The sequence below is a fragment of the Pipistrellus hanaki genome (assembly GCF_964339955.1).
Source record: "Pipistrellus hanaki genome assembly, chromosome: 3".
Lineage (NCBI taxonomy): Eukaryota > Metazoa > Chordata > Mammalia > Chiroptera > Vespertilionidae > Pipistrellus > Pipistrellus hanaki.
In genome coordinates, this window is record NC_140505.1 from 168220986 (window position 1) to 168242474 (window position 21489).

General features: G+C 36.6%; 1 protein-coding gene across 1 annotated transcript; it reads left to right on the forward strand.

The window, feature by feature from the left end:
• Positions 1-2357: 2357 nt before the first annotated feature.
• Positions 2358-21037, forward strand: LOC311619760 (NKG2-A/NKG2-B type II integral membrane protein-like; the record flags this gene model as incomplete). The annotated part of the gene is made up of 9 exons (XM_084878286.1): positions 2358-2427; positions 2909-3007; positions 10981-11052; positions 12197-12355; positions 12739-12834; positions 13326-13379; positions 13854-14005; positions 18905-19008; positions 20173-21037. The coding sequence occupies 9 exons, from the start codon at positions 2358-2360 to the stop codon at positions 20291-20293; spliced, it is 927 nt and encodes a 308-aa protein (XP_084734412.1). The 3' UTR covers positions 20294-21037.
• Between the last annotated feature and the right edge of the window lie 452 nt (positions 21038-21489).

Here is a 21489-nt window from a genome sequence, read left to right on the forward strand (position 1 = left end):
GTGTGAGGAGATATATTTGAAAAAAATATTTGGAACAGTTACTATATGTTTAAAATGTAATGATTCTTCAGAATATTAGTGACAAACATCATTAACTAGCTATTGTTAATGGAATTATGGTTTTAGATTTATAACATAATGAGTATATAAGTAAAATGAGGTGAGGCCATTACTTAGCAACCTTGTCTAAGAGTAGAACTTAAACATATGAGATTCTCTCACAAGGCCTAATATTTTGTGATGTTAAGATCAAATAAGCTAACATGGTGAGGGGTCAAGTCTTTTGTCCCAGAAATCTTTTAGAATATGAGAATAATTTCTCAGAGGCATTTCCCAATGGACAAACTAAGTGACGCATTAAAAGACCAAAGTCTCCTATACTAGGAAGATGTGTGATGAGATAAATCACCTTCAGATTTGCCCAAGTGTAAGAATTTCCTGTTGAAACTCTAAGTGACACAGAGATGAGAAATCTACTTTTTTTTTCTTTCTACTTTTGATTTGCTCCCAGTCTTCACAGGACAGTCTGTGGACATCACAGACATTGTTTGTTTGCAGGAGTGACCTGGCCTCTCACTAAGGATTCATAACTTTCTGGCTCCCAGAGGTATGTGTGTCTACTCTCCTGTCCCTCTACTGGCCCAGTTCATTTAATAGGAAATTGCAAATGCTAGATGTGGTATTACTAAAGTACAATTCACATACAACCAAATAAAAGAAAACATAGTTATCCTTATTTGAACAATTTAGGGCAAAAAGGGTAAAATATGAAATGTGTTGGTAGCTATCTTAAAATATTCAAATTTTTGCCTGTATAAAATTACTAAAGAGCATACATACATGTATATTTGGGCTTGAAAATCAGTATAACTTCAATAAAATTCCATTGTATTTTGTAATTAATAGATATAATTATAAATGTACATTATTTCATATTTATCCCAGGTTTTAAAATTAAATTCTTAACAAGAATTCATCAAGTTGTGAAGGTAAAACATAATTCCTCATACATAAACTTTGATTAAATAAAATCAGCATGACTTGCAATAAAAATCAGGATTTAGTAGTCTCGGTAAAATGCTTATTTAAACTTTTAAAAATGTTTGTTGTTGAATATTTAAACTTAATCATAAATAATCAAAATATTTTTAGAAATTGAACAACACATGCAAAAATATGCCACACTGATAAGAGACTCCTGTCTAATGAGTTATGCTTTCATTGTCTAATAAGAATCAGAAATAGTAACAAGACAATTGTGTTAAAATAATTAAAACAAGTGGCATATTGAGGGTTAATAAATGTCAGATTGAGTGTTATCTTTACATGCATTGTATCTTAACATATTTTTATTAACACCTTAGATTAGTAAGCTAGGTTGTTAAACACTAAATAACTTTTAAAGGTAATACACTATCAATTTCAAAGCCAGAATTTATTCTAGATCTCACTGATTGCAGAGCCCATTGACTGAATTATTGAATAAATTATCAGATTTATTCATTTGCCTACACACTTAAGTCACCTTCACTAATTTTGATCGCTATAGGATCTTTCTGGAATTTTGCACCAACAATGTTCCTCCATAAATGACATAGATATTTCTTAGTCATTTTATGGTTTCATATCTTAACCGTTAAATAAATTGTAAGTTACTTGTGTAAAGTTAGTATTTTTAAAATTCCTTTAATATTCTATTGCTTTTATTATTTGTAAGTTTTGGTCACTTTTAGTATGTCATTAGTATTTTTCAGCAATAAAATATTTTCTTAAATTATAATGATTTCTCAGAACTCCACAATCATTTAAAACATCACTTGATATTTTAAAATATAATTTGCCCTTTTAATAAATAAATATAAATTACTAAATAAAATTAATTTCTTACAGAATAGTATTCTAATACTAGTATTCCCCCAACTAAAAATACTCAATATGTTTATTACTGAATTAAAAATTATCATAAAAATTAGGGCATCACTTTTTTTCTATACAGCATTTTTCTTTTCACAGTTATTCTAACTGTATTAAAATGTTTCAGTGGACTCTGACTTTAATATCATTATTCTGAATTTCTTTATTCTTCAATAACTTAGTTTTCATTGCTTCAACCAATAATATTATGCCAAACACAGAATATCATTTTAAGAACTATTATTCTATCATGAAGCACATTTAAATCTCTATGTAAATTAGAACAAGATTTCACATTGGTCAAATGCAAAGTGAGTACTGTTACTTATCTCACACCCCACCCCCAAAGACTCTCCTTGAGATCTTGTCATTGTTCACATCATTTGTTAAATACTTAAGTACTGTTACCCTAAACACCATCCTGTCATTACTCAGCCTCAAAGATGGATGTGGAACAAGAAAATGACTCAGAAATGAATCTGGCTAAGGACTTAAGGAGACATCAAGTGAAAGGTAAGGGCTTGAGTAGCTCCTTTGTATCAAATGAACAATAAATATTCGATGTAGGAATAAACTTTCAAATGCTTTTCAAGATCTTCAATGGAATTACAGGGATGACTAAAGCAAAGGTGACACATTTAATAGACACACGGTATAATGGTCCTAGGAGGTGCAGCTGGAATACAGAGGTGTGCAAAGGAGTAGGGAATTAGCTCACGTTTTTTCATTTGTAAGGTCCAGAGCTTGAAGTTGGAACACAGTATTCTAAAATGAAATCTGAGGGCTAATTTCCTTCAGGCATTGTTGTAAGGTGTCGTCTTTGACCAACAACTCATGGAGAATTGTGAAAATGAAATGGTTCATCTGAGAGGAAGATTCCACTGGTAGATATGGTTTTGGGGTTCAACTTTATATATGATTCACTGTGCATGTGGGTTCTCTTATATGTAAATTGTTTAAATAATGTCTCCATCTCTCTTTTCTCTTCCTACAGATTCACCATCACCTCCAGAGAAGGTCTTTGCTTGTGTCCTGGGAGTTATCTGCCTTATCTTGATGTACATTGTAGTGAGAGCGATATATTTTATGCCTTGTAAGTTTTTGGTAGATTTCAAGGAGACATAATTTTAAAAAATCTGATTGTTCTAAGGATTTCATAATATGGTATTACAGAACTTATTTCAACTTTATCAAATTAACTTTATCAAATTAATCTGTTATGTTAGTTTTTTCAACCTGGGTAACTACTAAATTACATGAATCAGAATTTTTTTAATTTACTTAAGAAGACCGAGACTTTTAAACATAAATATTTGTGTTAATTTAAATCAAATGTATAAACATTTCTGAAAGTTTTTGAAAATATAAAAAGTGATTTTAATATATCTTTAATAAAAAGTCTTCATATATCTTTCTTGTCAGATTAGGATAAAACAATCTTATTTTGTTCCAAAAATGAAGGTTTTTCTGAGAGAATACCCTACTTGCTTTAAAAAGATAAACTTTCATGATTATTTTTTAAATAAAAATTATTTATTTTGGAATAGAAATTTATGAGTTCCATATTTCCTCCATCATGGATTGGAGTTTTTCGTACCAGCAGTGATCATCCTTGGATGTTGATAAATGGTTCAACTTTCAAACTTCAGTAAGTTTTAAATGCTATATAAAAGGAAAATTCAAAAAAAAACATTCTAAAGAGTATTATTGTTGTTTTTGTATAAGTTGAATTATACACATGAAGAATGATTGTCAAAGTTGATATAAATTTAAAGTGACTAATTTTCCTAATAACCAACTCTTACTAATATTCTATGAAAAATATCATTACCCACTTTCAAAATATTCTCTGATTGCAGTTATATGGAAAATGCTATTTATTGCTTCATAGATTGGCCCCACACAATAACAACAAAATAATGCATTTTTCTCCATTACAGAATAGAAGAGTTATCACTTGGTCTTGATAAGCTGCCTTTTAGTAAAGGTAACTGTATGGTGCTAAACATATATGGCCTCACATCATGGAATTGTGGAGCTTCAAAAATATTTAGCTGCAAGCATGAGCCTTAGAGATAAAACACCTGAGTTTGGATTCTGGCTGGTAACTTTATTTTCATGAAATAGAAATAATATTATGATTGCATATATCTTCAAATGAATTATATCACTTGTTCTAATAATGAAATAATTTTCTATAACAGTTTTTGAACAATAACATACACATCCAAAAGTGCAAATATTCATTGCTTGTAGTGTCTGACGGGTTTTGCTCAATGTTATATTTGTGGCCTTCAACATTTCTAAAAGATCTTATGTTGTGTGAGTCATGTTATACGTGTTATCAAGAATAGGACAACCCATAGAGGCAGAAAGTAGGTTAGTGGTTGCCAAAGGTTGAAGGGAGATAGGAATAACAAACGATGCTAATTGGTGCACTGTTACTTTTGGGGGCCGGGTACTTTCTAAATTTTGTTAGTAGTGATGGTTGCAAACTCGGTTGAATATACTAAAAATCACTAACATATATACTCTACATTGACGATTTTTTTTTCTTTGTAAATTAAACCTCAATGCAGCTGTTAAAAAAAACAAAAACCTTGAAGTTATGTTAGAGACTGCATTTAAACTTTAAATAATTTATAAAGATCTCATTTTACAATATTGATTCTTCCAATCAATATCATGCTTTATCCCTCCATGTATTAGGCTTTCTTTAATTTCTCTACTATGTTTAAAAATTTTCTATGTTGTAGTCAAAGAAATATGATTCTTCTATAGTTATGATTTTGTAAATGGTATACTTATTTAAAAATTTCTTTAGTTATTTTTGCTGCTTTAAACATAAATGCAGTTTTGGTTTGCTATTGATTTTTCTATTAATCCTATCATTTCAAATATATGTTCTTCTGCATAGTGTATATGAAGAGTTATTTAATTTTTTTATCCCTGGTGTAATTATTTTCTTAGGTTACAGTTTTATTTCCAATGTTGAATAGTAAGGATAGTAAAAGTGCTATATGTATCCTCTATTTTTTAAAAATATTTCTTTTCTTTTAAAAAATATATTTTATTTATTTTTTACAGAGAGAAAGAGAGAAGGATAGAAAGTTAGAAACATCAATGAGAGAGAAATATCGATCAGCTGCCTCTTGCACACCCTCCACGAAGGTACATGCCCTTGACCAGAATCAAACCTGGGACATTTCAGTCCATAGGCCAATGTTCTATCCACTGAGCCAAACTGGTTTTGGCTCAATCCTCTATTTTGGGGGACCATATTTAAATATTTCATCCTTAAGCATGAGGTTTGTTTTAAAGTTTTTTTTTCATCAGACCTTTGTCATATAAAAACAATTCCATAATATTGCTACCCTGTTTCCCCTAAAATAAGACAGTGTCTTATATTAATTTTTTGTCCCAAAGTTGTGCTAGGTCTTATTTTCAGGGGATGTCTTATCTTTCCATGCACTAGGTCTTATTTTTGGAGGATGTCTTATTTTCGGGAAAACACGGTAGTAACATTCTTCCATTTTAAAGTTCATGCCTCTGGCTCACACCCTTCCTTCCCACCCTGTTGGGATGTCTTAGTAACTCTGGTTTCACTTCTTCCTCCCATGGTCCTGCCCCATGTAACCTAACTTTTTTGTAGGAAAGTTCATAAAATGAACTCAATTCTTATACTACATGCTAGTTATACTGAAGTTTCCATTTGTTGCATTGCATTTTCATATTTTAAAAAATTTAATGTAGACAAATGTACTCATAATGTGGCTTTATTATCTACTTACAATCTATAAATAGGATAAGGCTATTCCCCTGTTCACTCTAGATAATGCAAGATTTGGATTTTGTTAGTTTTTTTCAATATCTTATCAATTTTATCATTTTCAATGAGAATAACTCTGACCTGTTGATTCTCTCTACTCTTGTTTCTTCTTTTCTTGGTTTTGAATTTTTTTGTGTGGTTTGCTATCTTCATTTGGATTTTTCCATTTTTAGTTTCCTGAGTATGAAATTGAAGTATGCTTCAATTTCTTTAAAAAACAACAACACCTTTTATTTTTTACTGTTGACTCTAGAACAGATGTTCCATTTTCCCCACCTTTGTCCACCTCCGCCTAGGCCTCACCCTCTCTCCCCTTCCCTCTGGCTATCACCACACGCTGCCTGTGTGTTTGAGTTGTGTCTGTATGTTCTTTGGCTAATCCCTTCACCTTCTTTCATCCGTCCAGTCCCTCCAGGCGCCCTTTCTTCTGACAGCTTACTATAAAGCCATAATTATCAAATATTGTCTGATCTCTTAAGTGGTACATAAAACCAACAACAAAATACTCATAGAAAAAGAGGTCAAATTTGTGGTTGCCAAAGGTGGGAGGCTGGAGGAGAGAGGTATTAAAGGAAGATTCTCAAAATGCACAAAGTTCAGATATTAGGCAAATAAGTAAGAGAGATATAATGTAGAACATGACTATAGCTAACACTGCTCTAAGTGATGCAGTAGTTTCCGTGTCTGCTGGGAATACATTCAAGACTCTTAGTGGATATCTGTAACCATGAATAATACCGAACACAAAATATACAATATTTTTTCTTATATGTATACTAGAGGCCCAGTGCACAAAATTCGTTCACAGAGGCGGGAGGGGGGGTGTTGTCCCTCATCCCAGTCTGTGCCTTCTCCAATCTGTGACATTCCTCTCACAATGCAGGACTGCTGGCTCCCAACCACTTGCCTGCCTGCCTGCTTGATTGCCCATAACCACTTCTGCTGTCAGTCTGATCATCCCTAACTACTCCCTTGCCAGCCTGATAGTCATCTAACTGCTCCCTTGCCAGTCCCATTGCCCCAAACTGCCTTCTCCTGCTGTCCTGGTCACCCTCAACTGCCCTCCCTTGCTGGCCTGGTCACACTTTATTTCCCTACTTTGCCAGCTTGGTCACCCTTAACTGCCCTCCCCTTCCAACCTGATTTCCCCTAACTGCCCTCCCCTGTAGGCCTGGTCACCCTGAACTGCCATCTCTTGCAGGCCTGTGTCCCTTAGCTGTCCTCCCTTTAGGCCTGGTCAAACACAACTGCCCTCTCCTGCCAGCCTGGTCCCTTCCAACTGCCCTCATATGCTGGCCTGATCACCCATAACTGCCCTCTCCTGCTGGACATCTTATGTCCACATGGGGGCAGCCATCTTTGACCACATAGGGACGGCCATATGGTGTGTTGGAGTGATGGTCAATTTGCATATTACCTCTTTAATATATAGGATACCTTTGATATAGTTTAATATGTAAATTAGGCACAGTCAAAAATAAACAATAATAACTAATAATAAAAGACAATGATACACTGTAATGAAAGTTTTGTGAAAATGGATTCTTTCTCTCTCTAAATATCTTGTAATTCTAGAGGCCCAGTGCACAAAATTCATGCAAGGGTTTCTGCCCTCATAGCCCGGGCTGCCTTGGGCCTCGCAGCCCTGGCTTCATCTGGATGGTCATCGTGCTGTTTAGTCTAATTAGCATGTTAGCTCTTTATTATATAGTATCGTAGTCACCTTCTTTTTACTAATAATTATGTCAGATGATATAATGCCTATGTGATAACATAAAATGAGGTGAATGATGTAGATACTGTGATATAACATTAAGCTATTGTTGACCTGTCAGTACATCAGATGGAGGATCATCTGTTTAGGTCAGTGGTTGGCAAACCATGGCTTGAGAGCCACATGTGGCTCTTTGGCCCCTTGAGTGTCCTAATGCCACTTCTTCAAAATGGACTCACCCAGGCCAAAAACCTACTTCTGCGCATGGGCCACCAAGTTTCAATCACACTGTACATGTAAACCCGCATGTGCTATTTTATGGAAGAGCCACACTCAAGGGGCCAAAGAGCCACATGTGGCTCACAAGCCACAGTTTGCCGACCACTGGTTTCGGATGATGCTCAATTATCAACTCATGACAATGTCAATGGTTGGATGTCAGGAACAGACCATGCCAATGGTTAGGGATGGACAGTTGAAGGGTATTTTATAAAATACTTTTTTGGTGTGTGTTTGTGTCTGAATTACCTTATTAGTATATATTGAACATGCCAGTAGAACTATTCTGATAACAAATTAATACACACACTCACACAGAGAGATTTATATAGTTACAGAAACATTTAGTGCTTTGTAAGAAAATGTTCCTGAACATGTAAAGGATATGGGAAGTCATATGCACAGTTGCCTTTATAATCTTCAAACTAGGAAGTGTGGTAACATAAATTTACCAAAGAATGGAGTCTCTTTCTTGACTTAGATAGTTTTGCGTTTATATACATTCCAATGAGCATTTCAGCTCCTGCGGGTTATGAAGCCTGAACTGACACTTTAAAAATAACCTGCCCCGGTATCATAAGTGTAGAGCTAAAGAATCCACTCTCCTTTCAGAAGATTACAATATAGTAAAAGACATGAGTATTCAGAGGGGCTCCAGAAATGCCTTTTGTGTTAGCTAAGGCACATATATCACACAGAACTCTGGTCATGTCTGAAAGCCTCTGGTTTTACTTCCTGCTTGACAGAAGTTTAGATCAAATTCTGCTAAGTTCTTTTATTCCTGTTAACAAATTTAGTGACTTGGTTGCTTTGGAAACAAAATCGCTCCCATGATTGCAGGTTGACAGTTGATCACTGCCATTCATGCTTCTTTTCTCCTGAAACATCTAAACTCTGACCACCTTTCTTCCTGCTCTTCTGTGCTCACAGACCTGTATCTAAAGTCTCTGCTCCTGTTTGAAATTCACCCTTAAGCCAGGGAACTAAAATCATCAAAGTTTACAGAGCCACCAACCTTGAATACCGGGGAGTTGGTTTCTCTCTGTAGCTCATCTCTGTCAGACAGCACCTGCCCTGGTCATCTGAGCCATCACTGGTTCCAAAGCCATCAGTGGGGTATTAATAATGAGATGTCTCAAACAGCAATGCGAAGTCTCATCACATCAGCCTATGCCATATAATCTTTTCCATATAAAATCTCTCCATGTAAAACCCTAATATGCAAATAGACCAAACGACAGAACAACTGAACAACTGAACAAGCTGTCACTAGGATGTGTGCTGACCACCAGGGCATGTGCAGAACATAGTAGGTGTCGGCCACGGAAGGATGGTGGAGCAGGTGAGCGGGGCATCAGACCAAGGTGGGGTTCCAGTCACTGCCATTGGGACAAGCCTCTGGTGGTTACTGAAGATTCTTTGCTCCCATGGTTCGCTGTCCCGCCATGCACTCACACCTACTACTGATGCCTGCCATCTTCGCACCCGCTGCCCGCACCCAGCACTGGCCCCAATTGCTTGGCAGCATCAGCGGATGTGAGTGGTGACTGTTGGCCATGATCGCCCCTCAGGAATTCTCGACCTCCCTGTGCTCCTGAGGGGCAATTGGGGCAGCAGCTGCCTCTTGCACCTGCTGCCAGTGATGTCCCCTCTAGCACCTGCTGCAGGCACCTGGCACTGGTCCTGATTGCCCCTGAGGGCTACTCCACCTTCCCCTGCTCCTGAGGGTCAATAAGGCAGCAGCTGTGGCTGACACCTACTGGCCGTGCTGGCCCCACTCACAACCACTGCTGGTGCCAGCCCCAATTGCTCAGTGTTGTCAGCACATGGGAGCAGTGGTGGCGGGAGTGAAACTGCTGGTAGAGAGCTGACCAGGGGCGGCAAAAGGACAAGCCAGGTGGAGACCTGAGAGAAAAGGGCGGGCCGCCAGCCCCGGTCCAAGCCTCAGTGGCCATGCACAGGCCCGGAGTAAAACGTTTACAGCAAGTCCATTCAGTATAATTGGGGCATTGGAGGCCCACAGAATGATCATTTCCTTTTCTATGAAACACGTAACTCTGACACACTATTTACAATTAACCAAGTTCCATTTACTTTCGCATTTTTACAGCCCTGGAAAGTTACATATAATGATCAGCAAAGTGAGAAGATGAAAAGAATTTTTAGGTTTTTTTAAAGGTGTAAGTAATTTCTGTCTAGAAGATAAACAAATTCGAAAAGTGATGGTTTTATTGTCCTGTAGGGTTTTAGCCAGATTGTATCTAAAGTAGTAGTTTCACTTCAGGCTTTCATCTTTGGCAATATCCTTTGAACAGCATTATCATCTGCCAGTCCCTTCACTGAGTTACAGAGCTTTTGCATCTGCTATTATATATTTGAATAAGAATTATGTATGTAACACAGGCACAATTTTGTTTTGACACAATAGAACAAAGGGTCATTTGATTCTTCCCTGGAACACAGAAAAGCACAAACTTGAGTCATTGGGGTGGCTTAGGCTAATTTTCCAAATACGGTTAATAAAATTCATGTAGGGATCTTCGCAGAGCCAAGAATTCTCTCTTTTAGGCCTACATACTCAGCATCTCCAAGGATGAGGCCGTTATTCTGTGTTTTGTTTTGTTTTTTAATACTCACTAGAGGATATTTTTTCATTGCTCTTTAGAGATAGTAGACCGGAGGGTGAGAGAGAGGGAGAAAAAGAGGGAGAGGGAGAGAGAGAGGGAGAAGGAGAGGGAAAGGGAGAGGGAGAGGGAAGGGAGAAGGAGAAAATAATAGCAATTCTTCAGTTCATTGGAGACAAATATCATTAAATAACTATAGTTGATGGGATTATGATTTTAGAAATTTCCCCAATTGTATTAGAAATTCCATAATGAGAGTATAAGGAAAAGAAGTATGTAATGCCAGGGTTTAGTAACCTGTCTAAGAGTAGGATATAAACATCTGAGATACTCCTAACAAGGCTTCAGTGTTCAGAGTTTGTGATTAAGATGTAAGTTAACAGCATGTGTGCTGACGTCTTTTGTCCTCTGATATCTTTTCGAATAAGAAAACGACTTCTCAGAGGCACTGCCAATGGGGATAAACCACAGCACACACTTACCAGCCCCAAGTATCCCATATTCTGGAGGTGTTTGATGACATAAAGTATCTTAAAAATAGCCCATGTGTAAGAATTTCCTGTTCAAACTTTATGAGAAATCTACTTTTTCCACTCATGATTCATTCTGAACTTTCACAGGGCAGTCTGTGAAGACCACAGTCATTGTTTGTTTACTAGAGAAACCTGGTCTCCCACTAAAGGCTACAGAAGGTATGTGTGTCTATTTTCCTGTCTCTCTATTAGCCCGTCTCAAATGTAGTGGGAAATTACACATGGTAGATGTGAGGTACAATTAAGATAGAACCAAATAAAAGAAAACATTGGTGTCTTTATTTAAATAATTGGCAAAAAAAAATGAGAAGAATAAAATATGAAATATGTTGGAGGATATCAAACTATTCAAATTCTTGCCTGTTAGAGAATGACTCAAGTGCATACACCCATGCACAATTGATGTGTTAAGCAAAACAATTTAAAGGGAAATGCAGCAAGAATCATGACAAGGAAGAGTTAGTTTTATTTTACTATCAATATAAGTATATTTTATACTTAGCCCAGCCTTTAAAAAGAGATGCTTTAAATGAGTTTTCTGAATTACAGTGGTAATCTAAATGTACACTTATTTAGAATAAATAAAAATAGTTGGCTTTTAATAAAAATCAGGATGAAGTTGCTCTCATAAAGTGCAAGTTTAAGCTGAATTATAAAAAATCAAAAGATATTTTAAAAAAATTAAACAAACATTGCAAGAAATGACACCACAATGACAATGAAACTCTTGTTTAATGAATTATGTTGCATTATAAATAAAGCATGTTATTAAATAAAATTAATTTACTTCAAAATTACTATATATGCCAACACAACTGATGTCCCATCTTTGAAGCATTCAGTCTTTAATCATTATTTGATTTCAAATTTATCATAAATATTGGAGACTCTTTTTTCTTATATAACATTTCAATTTTAATACAAGCATTCTAATAATGTTAAAAATATTTTCATGGAATCTGTCTTTCAATTAATGACAATGCCATTATTTATGCTATTCTTTATTCCTCACTGATTTCTTGCTTTTTATGGCTCAAACAAATAATATATTGCCAAATGTAGAATATTTTAAAATTTACATTTACTATGAAGCACTTGTTTAAAGATCTAATAAATTTAAAATCAGGACTTTAGGTTTTTCAACAAGGAAATGAGCCCTACTACCCTTTACCCCGCCCAGTTTTACTGTATTGGAGATCGCATTATTGCTTATGTCACTTATTTGTGAGGACACTTAAGTTAGAGCACAGACTCAAACGCCACTCAGCTGCAGAGATGAATAACCAAAGTGTAACCTATGCAGATCTGAATTTGGCCAAGTCCGCCAAGAGACAGCAAAGGAAACCTAAGGGCACTCAAAGCTGCACTCCAGTAACTGAGCAGGAAATAACCTACGCAGATTTAACTCTTGGAAATGCTTCCCGGGATCTTCAAGGGAGGGACAAGAAGGACCACTCCAAAGGTAACGCATTCAATAGACACACAGTCTAACTGTTCTAGTGTGTGCAGCTGGGGTGCAGCGATGTGGGGGAAAGTAGGACATTAGCTCGCATATTTTTTTTTCATTTGTGAGAACCAGCGCTTAAAGTTGGAATACAGTATTCTAAGACAAAAGCCCAGGGTTAATTTTATTCAGGTAAGTGTTGAAGGTGTAGCCTTTGACTAGTACTAACTCATGGAGCATTCTATTTCCTAAACATGCAATAGCATATTCTGAGAGAAAGATTACAGTGGTAGGGATGGGCTTAGTGTCCAAGTTTATGTATTTGATTCTCTGTATGTAAACTCTCTAATCAAATGGTCTCTCTTTCTCCTTTCTCAGTGTTTCCTTTTCTCTTCCTGCAGTTTCACCATCACCTCCAGAGAAGCTCATTGCTGGGACCCTAGGGGTCATTTGTCTTGTCCTGATGTCTGCTGTGGTGACAATCCCTATTATGCTCTGTAAATACATTTTTGTAAGGGTATACAGAAGGTTTCACTTTTATGTCTATCAGTGCCTCTGAATACTTCATAGTGCTATAGAATAGAACTTTTATCTTAAAGTATGCATTTAGATTAAGTGAAAAATTGTAATTCTGAAATTGTCCAAGGTATAAATATCAGAACGATTTTAGAGAGTAGTTTATAAATATATGTACATATATATGACCACATTTTATAATGTAAGGCATGCTTTAAGATATCTTATTGAGAAATACAAATTATTTTTTGAGATTGTTTAATCCAAATACTGTGAGAGATGTAGTTCTTTAGTATTTCAGAATGTTTTTCCTCAAAATTATCATTACTACATTAATTTTCATTGGTAACTAAACTTTATTCCAGATAGTTCTAATCCTAGATAATGCAACAAATTAAATGTAAGAAACAGAAGTATTATGTTGAAGTTAGATCAAGATTAATTTTTATAAGAATTACTTTTTTCCCCACAGCTAATGCTCCGCTGGAGCAGAATAATTCTTCCTTAAAAATCAGGATCCAGAAAGGTACATAATTATTTTCTCAGTGCTGATATTCGTATAGTTTATACTTTATCTCTAACATAGGGTAGTCAAAAATAATAGCTCTTTTGGAATGGGGACATAAATTATAATACCAGGCAATAAATGTTCCTAAATAATGATTAGAGAAAAGTTTTTTTTTTATGCAATAATATGAAGAAATATTCATTTAAGATCATCATACTCATTGTTGCAAATGTGCTCAAAGATAATTTTAGGATTCTAAAAACGTGTTTTTCTTCATTGACATTCACGACATGTAGAGAGTGGATACTTTTGTTTGTGTTTTTGCTTAATATGGGACATAAACCAGGAAACAAGAGACTAACCCTTCTCTGTGAGTGTGCTTTCTTTTATATGTATTGCACCAATGTGTCTATACCTAGGCAAATATGTAAATTAATTTTCATTTTTTAAATTTTAAATTGTTTTTGATAAAATTTTATAATCTTTCTTTAGCATATCATTGTGGACCTTGTCCAAAGGAGTGGTTGACATATTTCAACAATTGCTATTACATTAGTACTGAAAAAAAAGCATGGAATGAGAGTTTAAAGGCCTGTGCTTCTAAGAACTCTAGCCTGCTCTACATAGATAATGAAGAAGAAATGGTAAGATTTAAATGTTTCCATTTTATTTTATACAGAACCATGCGTCTATAAATGCTTTTTTCTAATGTAAACTTTGCTACTTGATTTTACTATACATCAAGGAAACTGAAGGTATCATGATTGTGCACATTAATTAAAAACTTAAATGACCATGCTATCTAATAAAAGGGTAATTGACCGTACTTCAACAGACAAGATGGCCTCCTCCATGTGGTCAAAGATGGCTGGCCCCATGTGGACACAAGATGGCCACCACAAGATGGCCAGCAGGGGAGGGCAGTTGGCGGCAATCAGGCCTGCAAGGGAAGGAATTTAGGGGTGACCAGGCTAGCAGAGCAGGGAAGTTGGTGACCAGTACTACAGGGAGGACAGTTGGGGGCAACCAAGCTGGTAGAGGAGGGCATTTAGAGGCAACCAGGCCTGCAGGTGAGGGTAGTTGGGAGTGACCACTTCTGCAGGTGAGGTCAGTTGGAAGGGGGACCAGGCCTGTAGGGGATGGCAGTTGGCAGGGACAATGACTGCAAGTGAGGGCAGTTGGTGGTGGCCAGGCCAGCCAGGGAGGGCACTTAGGGGCAATCAGGCAGGTAGGTAGAGATGTTAGGGGTGATCTGGCTTTCGGGGTTGGGGGGCAAGGTTGGAGTGATTAGGCTGGCAGGGGGCAAGATAGTGGTGATCAGACCGGTAGGGGGGCAAGGTCGAGGCAATCAGGCTAGGAAGCAGAGGAGTTAGGGGCTATCAGGCAGGCAGGCAGGTGAGGAGGCTGGAGCCAGTCATCGCAGATTGTGAGAGGGATGTCTGACTGCCAGTTTTGTGCCTAAATGGGCAATAGGACATCCCCTGAGGGGTCCCAGATTGGAGAGGTTGCAGGCCAGACTGAGGAAACCCTCTTTACACGAATTTTGTGCACTGGGCCTCTAGTATTCTAATAAGCATGCGTGGTGTCAGATGGGTAGCAGACCCAGTGGGGTGTTCACCTCAAAATGTATACATGAGCCTAATCAACAAATCGTACACCTGAAACCAAAACAATACTGGATATCAATTGTAACTGAAAAATCTTTTTTTAAATTGCCCAAAAATTATTCTCATTGTTTATTTTTACTGAAACCTGCATCCAAAATCCAACATACAAATTAAAACCAGAGGCAAAATAATTATAATATAGTCACTTAAAATTTAAAGGTTAAGAGTTTTGTTCCATTCTTCATTGCTTGCCACTTGTAGGTTTCTATACTTCTTTAATGGCTTGGGCATTGCACAGCAACATGCAGGAATCCTTTTCTCTGATATTCTGCTGCTCTTGACAGTTGTTGGTTGGCTTGTTGGACATTCACTCTTGCACTTTCAACTTTGATTTCTATGCTATCTATCACATCTCCTTGCTCATGAATTATCATGCACAAATCTTTTTTAAAAAAATACATTTTATTGATATTTAATTGAGAGAAAGGGAGGAGGATAGAGAGCTAGAAACATCGATGAGAGAGATATATCGACCAACTGCCTCCTGCACAACCCCCTCTGGGGATGTTTCCTCAACCAATGTACATGCCCATGCCTGGAATCGAACCTGGGACCTTTCAGTCCGCAGATCAACGCTCTATCCACTGAGTCAAACCAGTTTTGGCATGCACAAATCTTTTAATAGGTCCTTTATATCCATAATATCAGCTTCAAATTACCTAACAGAAGACTCTCATGAGCAAGGCAAAGGTCATGCTCCCTAATTTCCTCATCCTGCACCTGCTCCTGAGGTGGACTTTGGCTTTCCCAGGATATAAGATTCTTTTCTTCTGAGGTTTCCTCAGGAAAATCTACCAAATTCTCCGGAACTGTCTCCCACTGGAGCACCAAACTCTTTCTATTTCTCATCAGCTTGCCTCTGGACCTTCAGAAAGTTTGTCAATGATGTGAACTCAACATTAACTAAGTGATCCTTCTGTATTTTCCTTTGACACTGTTCACTGGGGGTGGCGAGCAGAGATACAAACTCTTTTCACTTTTTAATTTATCTTCATTGTTGAAAGTGTTACAGATCTCCCCCTTGTCTTCTCCCCCATTGACTCCCACCACCCTACCCCCACTTCCAGGCCTTCAGCAGACCATTGTCTGTGCCCATGTGTTATGCATATATGCATATAAGTTTCTCAGTTAATCTCTCCCTCTCCACCTACCTACCCCAGGCTTCCCTCTAAGATTCATCAGTCTAATCTATGCTTCTATATTTTGGGTCTGTTTTGTTCATCATTTAATTTTGTTCATTTGATTCCACGTATGAGTGAGATCTTATGATACTTATCTTTCTTACTGGCTTCTTTTGCTTAACATAATACTTTCCAGGTCTTCCATGCTGTCTCGAAGAGTAAGAAATCCTTTCTTTGTACTCTGGCATAGTATTTCATGGTGTGAATATACTATGCCTTTAAATCCACCCATCTATTGATGGGCACTTGAGCTGTTTCCACATCTTAACTGTTGTAAATTGCACTGCTATGAACATAGAGATGCATACATTTTTTCTGATAGGTGTTTAGGGTTTCTTAGGATATATTCCCAGAAGTGGGATCACTGGGCCAAATGTCAGTGCAATTTTTAACTTTTTGAGAAACTCCATACTATTTTTCATAGTGGTTGCACCAGTCTGCATTCCCACCAGCAGTGTACTTGGGTTCCCTTTTCTCCATATCCTCACCAGCAACTTGTCATTTGTTGCTTTGTTGATGGTTTTCATTCTGAAAGGTATGAGGTGATACTTCACTGTCATTTAAATTTGCATCTCTCTGATGATTAGTAACTTTGAACAGTTTTTTACTTGTCCTTGGCCTTCTGTATGTCAACTTTGGAGAAGTGCCTTTTTAGGTCCTTTGTCCATTTTCAATTGGTTTGTTTGTTTTCCTTTTGCTAAGTTATTTAAGTTCCTTATATAATTTGTATATTAACGTTTTATCAGATGTATCAGTAGCAAATATATTCCCCCATGCTGTGGGCTCCCTTTTAATTTTGTTGGCGTTTTTTTTTTTTTTTTTTTTTTGCTGTACAGAAGCCTTTTATTTTTATGTAGTCCCATTTATTTACTTATCATTAGTAACTCTTGCTCTAGAGATGTATCCACAAACATTTTGCTATGTGAGATATCCAAGATTTTGCTGCCTGTGGATTCTTCTAAGATTTTATGGTTCAACAACTTACACTTAAGTCTTTCATTTATTTTGAGTTTATTCCTGTGTATGGTGTAAACTGGTGGTCTAGTTGCATTTTGTTTTTGCATGTACCTGTCCAATTTTCTCCATATCATTTATTGAAGAGGTTGTCGTTACTCAATTGTATGCTCTTTAATCCATTGTATGCTCTTGCCTCCTTTGTTAAATGTTAATTGAGGATAATGGTTTGGGTCAATTTCTAGGTTCACCATTATGCTCCATTGATGTATATTCCTATTCTTGTGCCACTACCAGGCTGTTTTGATTACAGTGACTTTGTAGTATAATTTAATATCTAGTATTGTGATTCCTCCGAATTTGTTATTCTCTCTCAAGATTGCTGTGGCTATTTGGGATCTTTTCTTCTTTCCATATAAGTTTTTGAAGCATTTTTCTAGATCTGTGAAATACACTGTTTTATTAGGGATTTCATTCAATCTATAGATCGCTTTGTACAGTATGGACATTTTAATGGTGTTGGTTCTACCAATCCATGAATACAGTATCTTCTTTCACTTGTTATATTTTCCTCTATCTCTCTTTAAAAAAAGTATTAATATTTTACAGAGAGGAAGGGAGAGGCATAGAGAGTTAGAAACATTGATGAGAGAGAAACTTTGATCAGCTGCCTCCTGCACAATCCCTTCTGGGGATGTGCCCGCAAACAAGGTACATGCTCTTGATAGAAATTTATCCTGAGACCATACAGTCTGCAGGCCGATGTTCTATCCACTGAGCCAAACTGGTTTGGGTCCTCTATCTCTCTCTCTTTTTTTTTAATGTCCTGTAGTTTTCTGAGTATAGGTCTTTTACCTCCTTGTTTAGTTTATTCGTATGTATCTTTTGTTGTTGTTGTTTGTTTGTTTGTTCCAATGATAAATGGGATTCTTTTTTTTTTTTTTTTAAGTTTCCCTTTCTGTGAGTTCATTTTGGTGTATAAAAATGACATAGATTTCTGGGTGTTAGTTTTGTATTCTGCTATGTTGCCAAATTCATTTATTAAATCTAGTAGTCTTTTAGTGGAGCCTTAAGGGTTTCTATGTACAGTATCATGTAATCTGCAGATAATGACAGCTTTACTCCTTCTTTTCCAATTTGGATGCCTTTTATTCCTTCCTGTCTGATTGCTATAGCTAGGACTTCCAGTACTAAGCTGAATCAGAGTGGTGAAGTCGGTTATCCTTGTCTTTTTCCTGTTCTTAAGGGAAATGGTTTCAGTTTTTGGCCATTTAGTATGATGTTGGCTGTAGGTTTGTCATCTATGGCCCTAAAAGACTTTTTATCAAAATTGGCTGTTGGATTTTATCAGATACTTTTTCTGCATCAATTAATATTATATGTTTTTTGTTTTCCTTTTTTTTCCTATACTTTTCTGTTCCTTTGGCAAGTTTGTTAGGATGCTGCTGCTTCTGTTGCAGCTGTTGCCTCAATTCACATGAATGTTGAGGTGTTTCAAGTGGATTCAAAGACCTCTATGTTTCCACGGCAGAGTGTGGGATCTTCTGGATTTTGGATATGGTGGGCCAGCTGGGTGGGGTCACGACAATTCCTGATATGCGAGACACAAGTAGTAGTTTATTCACTAATTGCAGTCACCCTGCCTCCTCGTTTCCCTTCTCCTCCTCCAGCCAGGGACCAACTTAGTTCTTTGTATGAAATCAATTACCTAATTTCTCATAAACATTTTTATCTCTCATAGAAATTTTTGAATATTTTTGTTAAATATTCATGGATTCAACCCTACCAGAGAGACAATAATAATCTATTGGTGTGGAAAAATGGCTTAGCTTTCTCTTCCAAACTGTAAGTTTCTTGAGAACATATATAATTTATGCCTTTGTGCTTTAAGTCAGAAATTAATCTTAGAAATGAACATCAATGCATGAACGATTACATAAATACAGTAAAACTTTGGTAGAGCATACTAACTCAGGCAAGGAGCTACCAACTAGAGCCAAAAGCCATTATGTTAGAAAGTAGGTTTTACAAATATATATGTTCAAAAATTGACCAATTAGTTCACCTGTTTGTACTTATGATGACACACTTGTGTAATTAAAAGGAAGTATATCGGAAAAGTTTCATTTCACAGGAAAGCTTTCTGTATGTGCTACTATAATTTAAATTTTATACTGAAAAGGTTTAGTAAATGTATGCATTCACCAGTCATGGCCTGGGAACAAATGTGCTTGGCTGGGGTGTTGCTTCAGCCCTCAGGCTGTAAAACAGCTGCAGAGTCTGGCCTCAGGGCAACAGCACCAGTTACCACAGTTGAGGTTTGTGATCATGTGCTAACCATTAGCAGTACATTGTTTATGAGTTTTTACACTTGGATTTAAATATTTAGACTCTAGTAGTAAATATGTAATATTTATTCATGTCAGTAAAATTACTACATTGTTTTTTCCCAACATATGGCCCAGTTGCTAAATTTAAAAAAAAAAATGGTGATTAAAAACAAAAAAAATAATCTGTTAATATAATTATAAGTAAACTTTAAAAAAATATATTTCCATTGATTTTTAAAAATATATTTTCTTGATTTTGTACAGAGAGGAAGAGAGAGATATAGTTAGAAACATGGATGAGAGAGAAACATTGATCAGTTGCCTCCTGCATAACCCTTACTGGGGATGTACCTGCAACCAAAGTACATGCCCTTGACTGGAATCGAACCTGGGACTCTTCAGTCTGCAGGTCGACGCTCTATCCACTGCACCAAACTACTAAGGGCTAAACCTTTTTTTAAAACATTTAAAAATTAGCAAGGTGTTAATTTCACATATTATATACAAACCTGAAATTTTGTCCATTAAATCCAGTGTTTACCATAAACTAAATGTTTCTGCTGAAAAATTGTAAGAGGTGTTCAGATTTCGATATGTAAATATTACTGTAAAGAGTTTACTCATTAAAATATGAAGTTATATATGATCACACAAATGATATATTATTTATGTATTTCAGATCTGCAATAATGTCAGGATTTCCTAAGAATTGTACATTTGCAAGGCTTGACAAACACATGCTCTCTTCTGAATCCTGTTTACAAAATAACAACTATGTTTGTAAGCACCAGCCACATTAGCTTAGCTAAATCTAGTACAATGGTATCTGCACCATCTAAAAATAATACATTTCTAGTTTCTTTAAAAGCACCGCAATTATTTTTGTAGAACTATTTTTTAAGATATTATTTTGAGATCAGCTTTAGGCTCACAACAAAATTAAGAGGAAGTTATTGGGATTTCCCTTATTCCTCTGTTCCCACCCAAGCAGAGCCTCCCTCCCACCCCACCCCCCTTTTTTTAAAAAAAAATATATTTTATTGATTTTTCACAGAGAGAAAGGGAGAGAGAGAGAGAGCTAGAAACATCGATGGGAGAGATACATCGACCAGCTGCCTCCTGCACACCCTCTACCTGGGATGTGCCCGCAACCAATGTACCGGAATCGAACCAATGTACTGGAATCCCTGACCGGAATCGAACCTGGGACCTTTTTGGTCCACAGGCCAAGGCTCTATCCACTGAGCCAAACTGGTTTCGGCCAGAGCCTCCCTTTTATCAACATCACTCACCACCATGGTACATATTGTACTTTGACTCTTCATAGCACTTAAAGTCGATAGTTTGGCCTGACTGCCGTGGATCAGCAATTGAGCATCATCCCATGCACCGAGAAGTCAATGGTTCAATTCCTAATCAGGGAATATGCCAGGTTGCAGGCTCAATCCCTATTAGGAGGTGTGTAGGAGGCAGCCTGTCAATTTCCCCTCTCATTGATCTTTATATCTTTCTATTCCTCTCTCTAAAATCATTTTAAATTTCTATTTCAAAGTCTATAGTTAATTTGATGTTTCACCCTTGGTATTACAAATTCATTTTTAAATCTATCTATCTATCTATCTATCTATCAATCTATCTATCCAGTTACATATTGTACACTGTTAAACTTCTGATATTCACTAAAATAAATCATGTACATATAATGAATCATAATATCAAGAACTGTTATTTCTGCCCTTCAAGGTTTGGAATGTCAGCATTTGGACTGAAGGATCCTGGGTTTGATTCTGGTGAACAACACATGCCCCAGATTGCGGGCTTGATCTCCAGTGGGGGGCGTGCAGGAGACAGCCAATCAATGATTCTCTCTCATCATTGATGTTTCTATTTCTCTCTCCCTCTCCCTTCATCTCTGAAATTAATAATAAAAAACCCCAAAACTGTTATTTCTAAGTCTCCAATCACATCAATAATTGAGCAAATATTTTCAAATTAA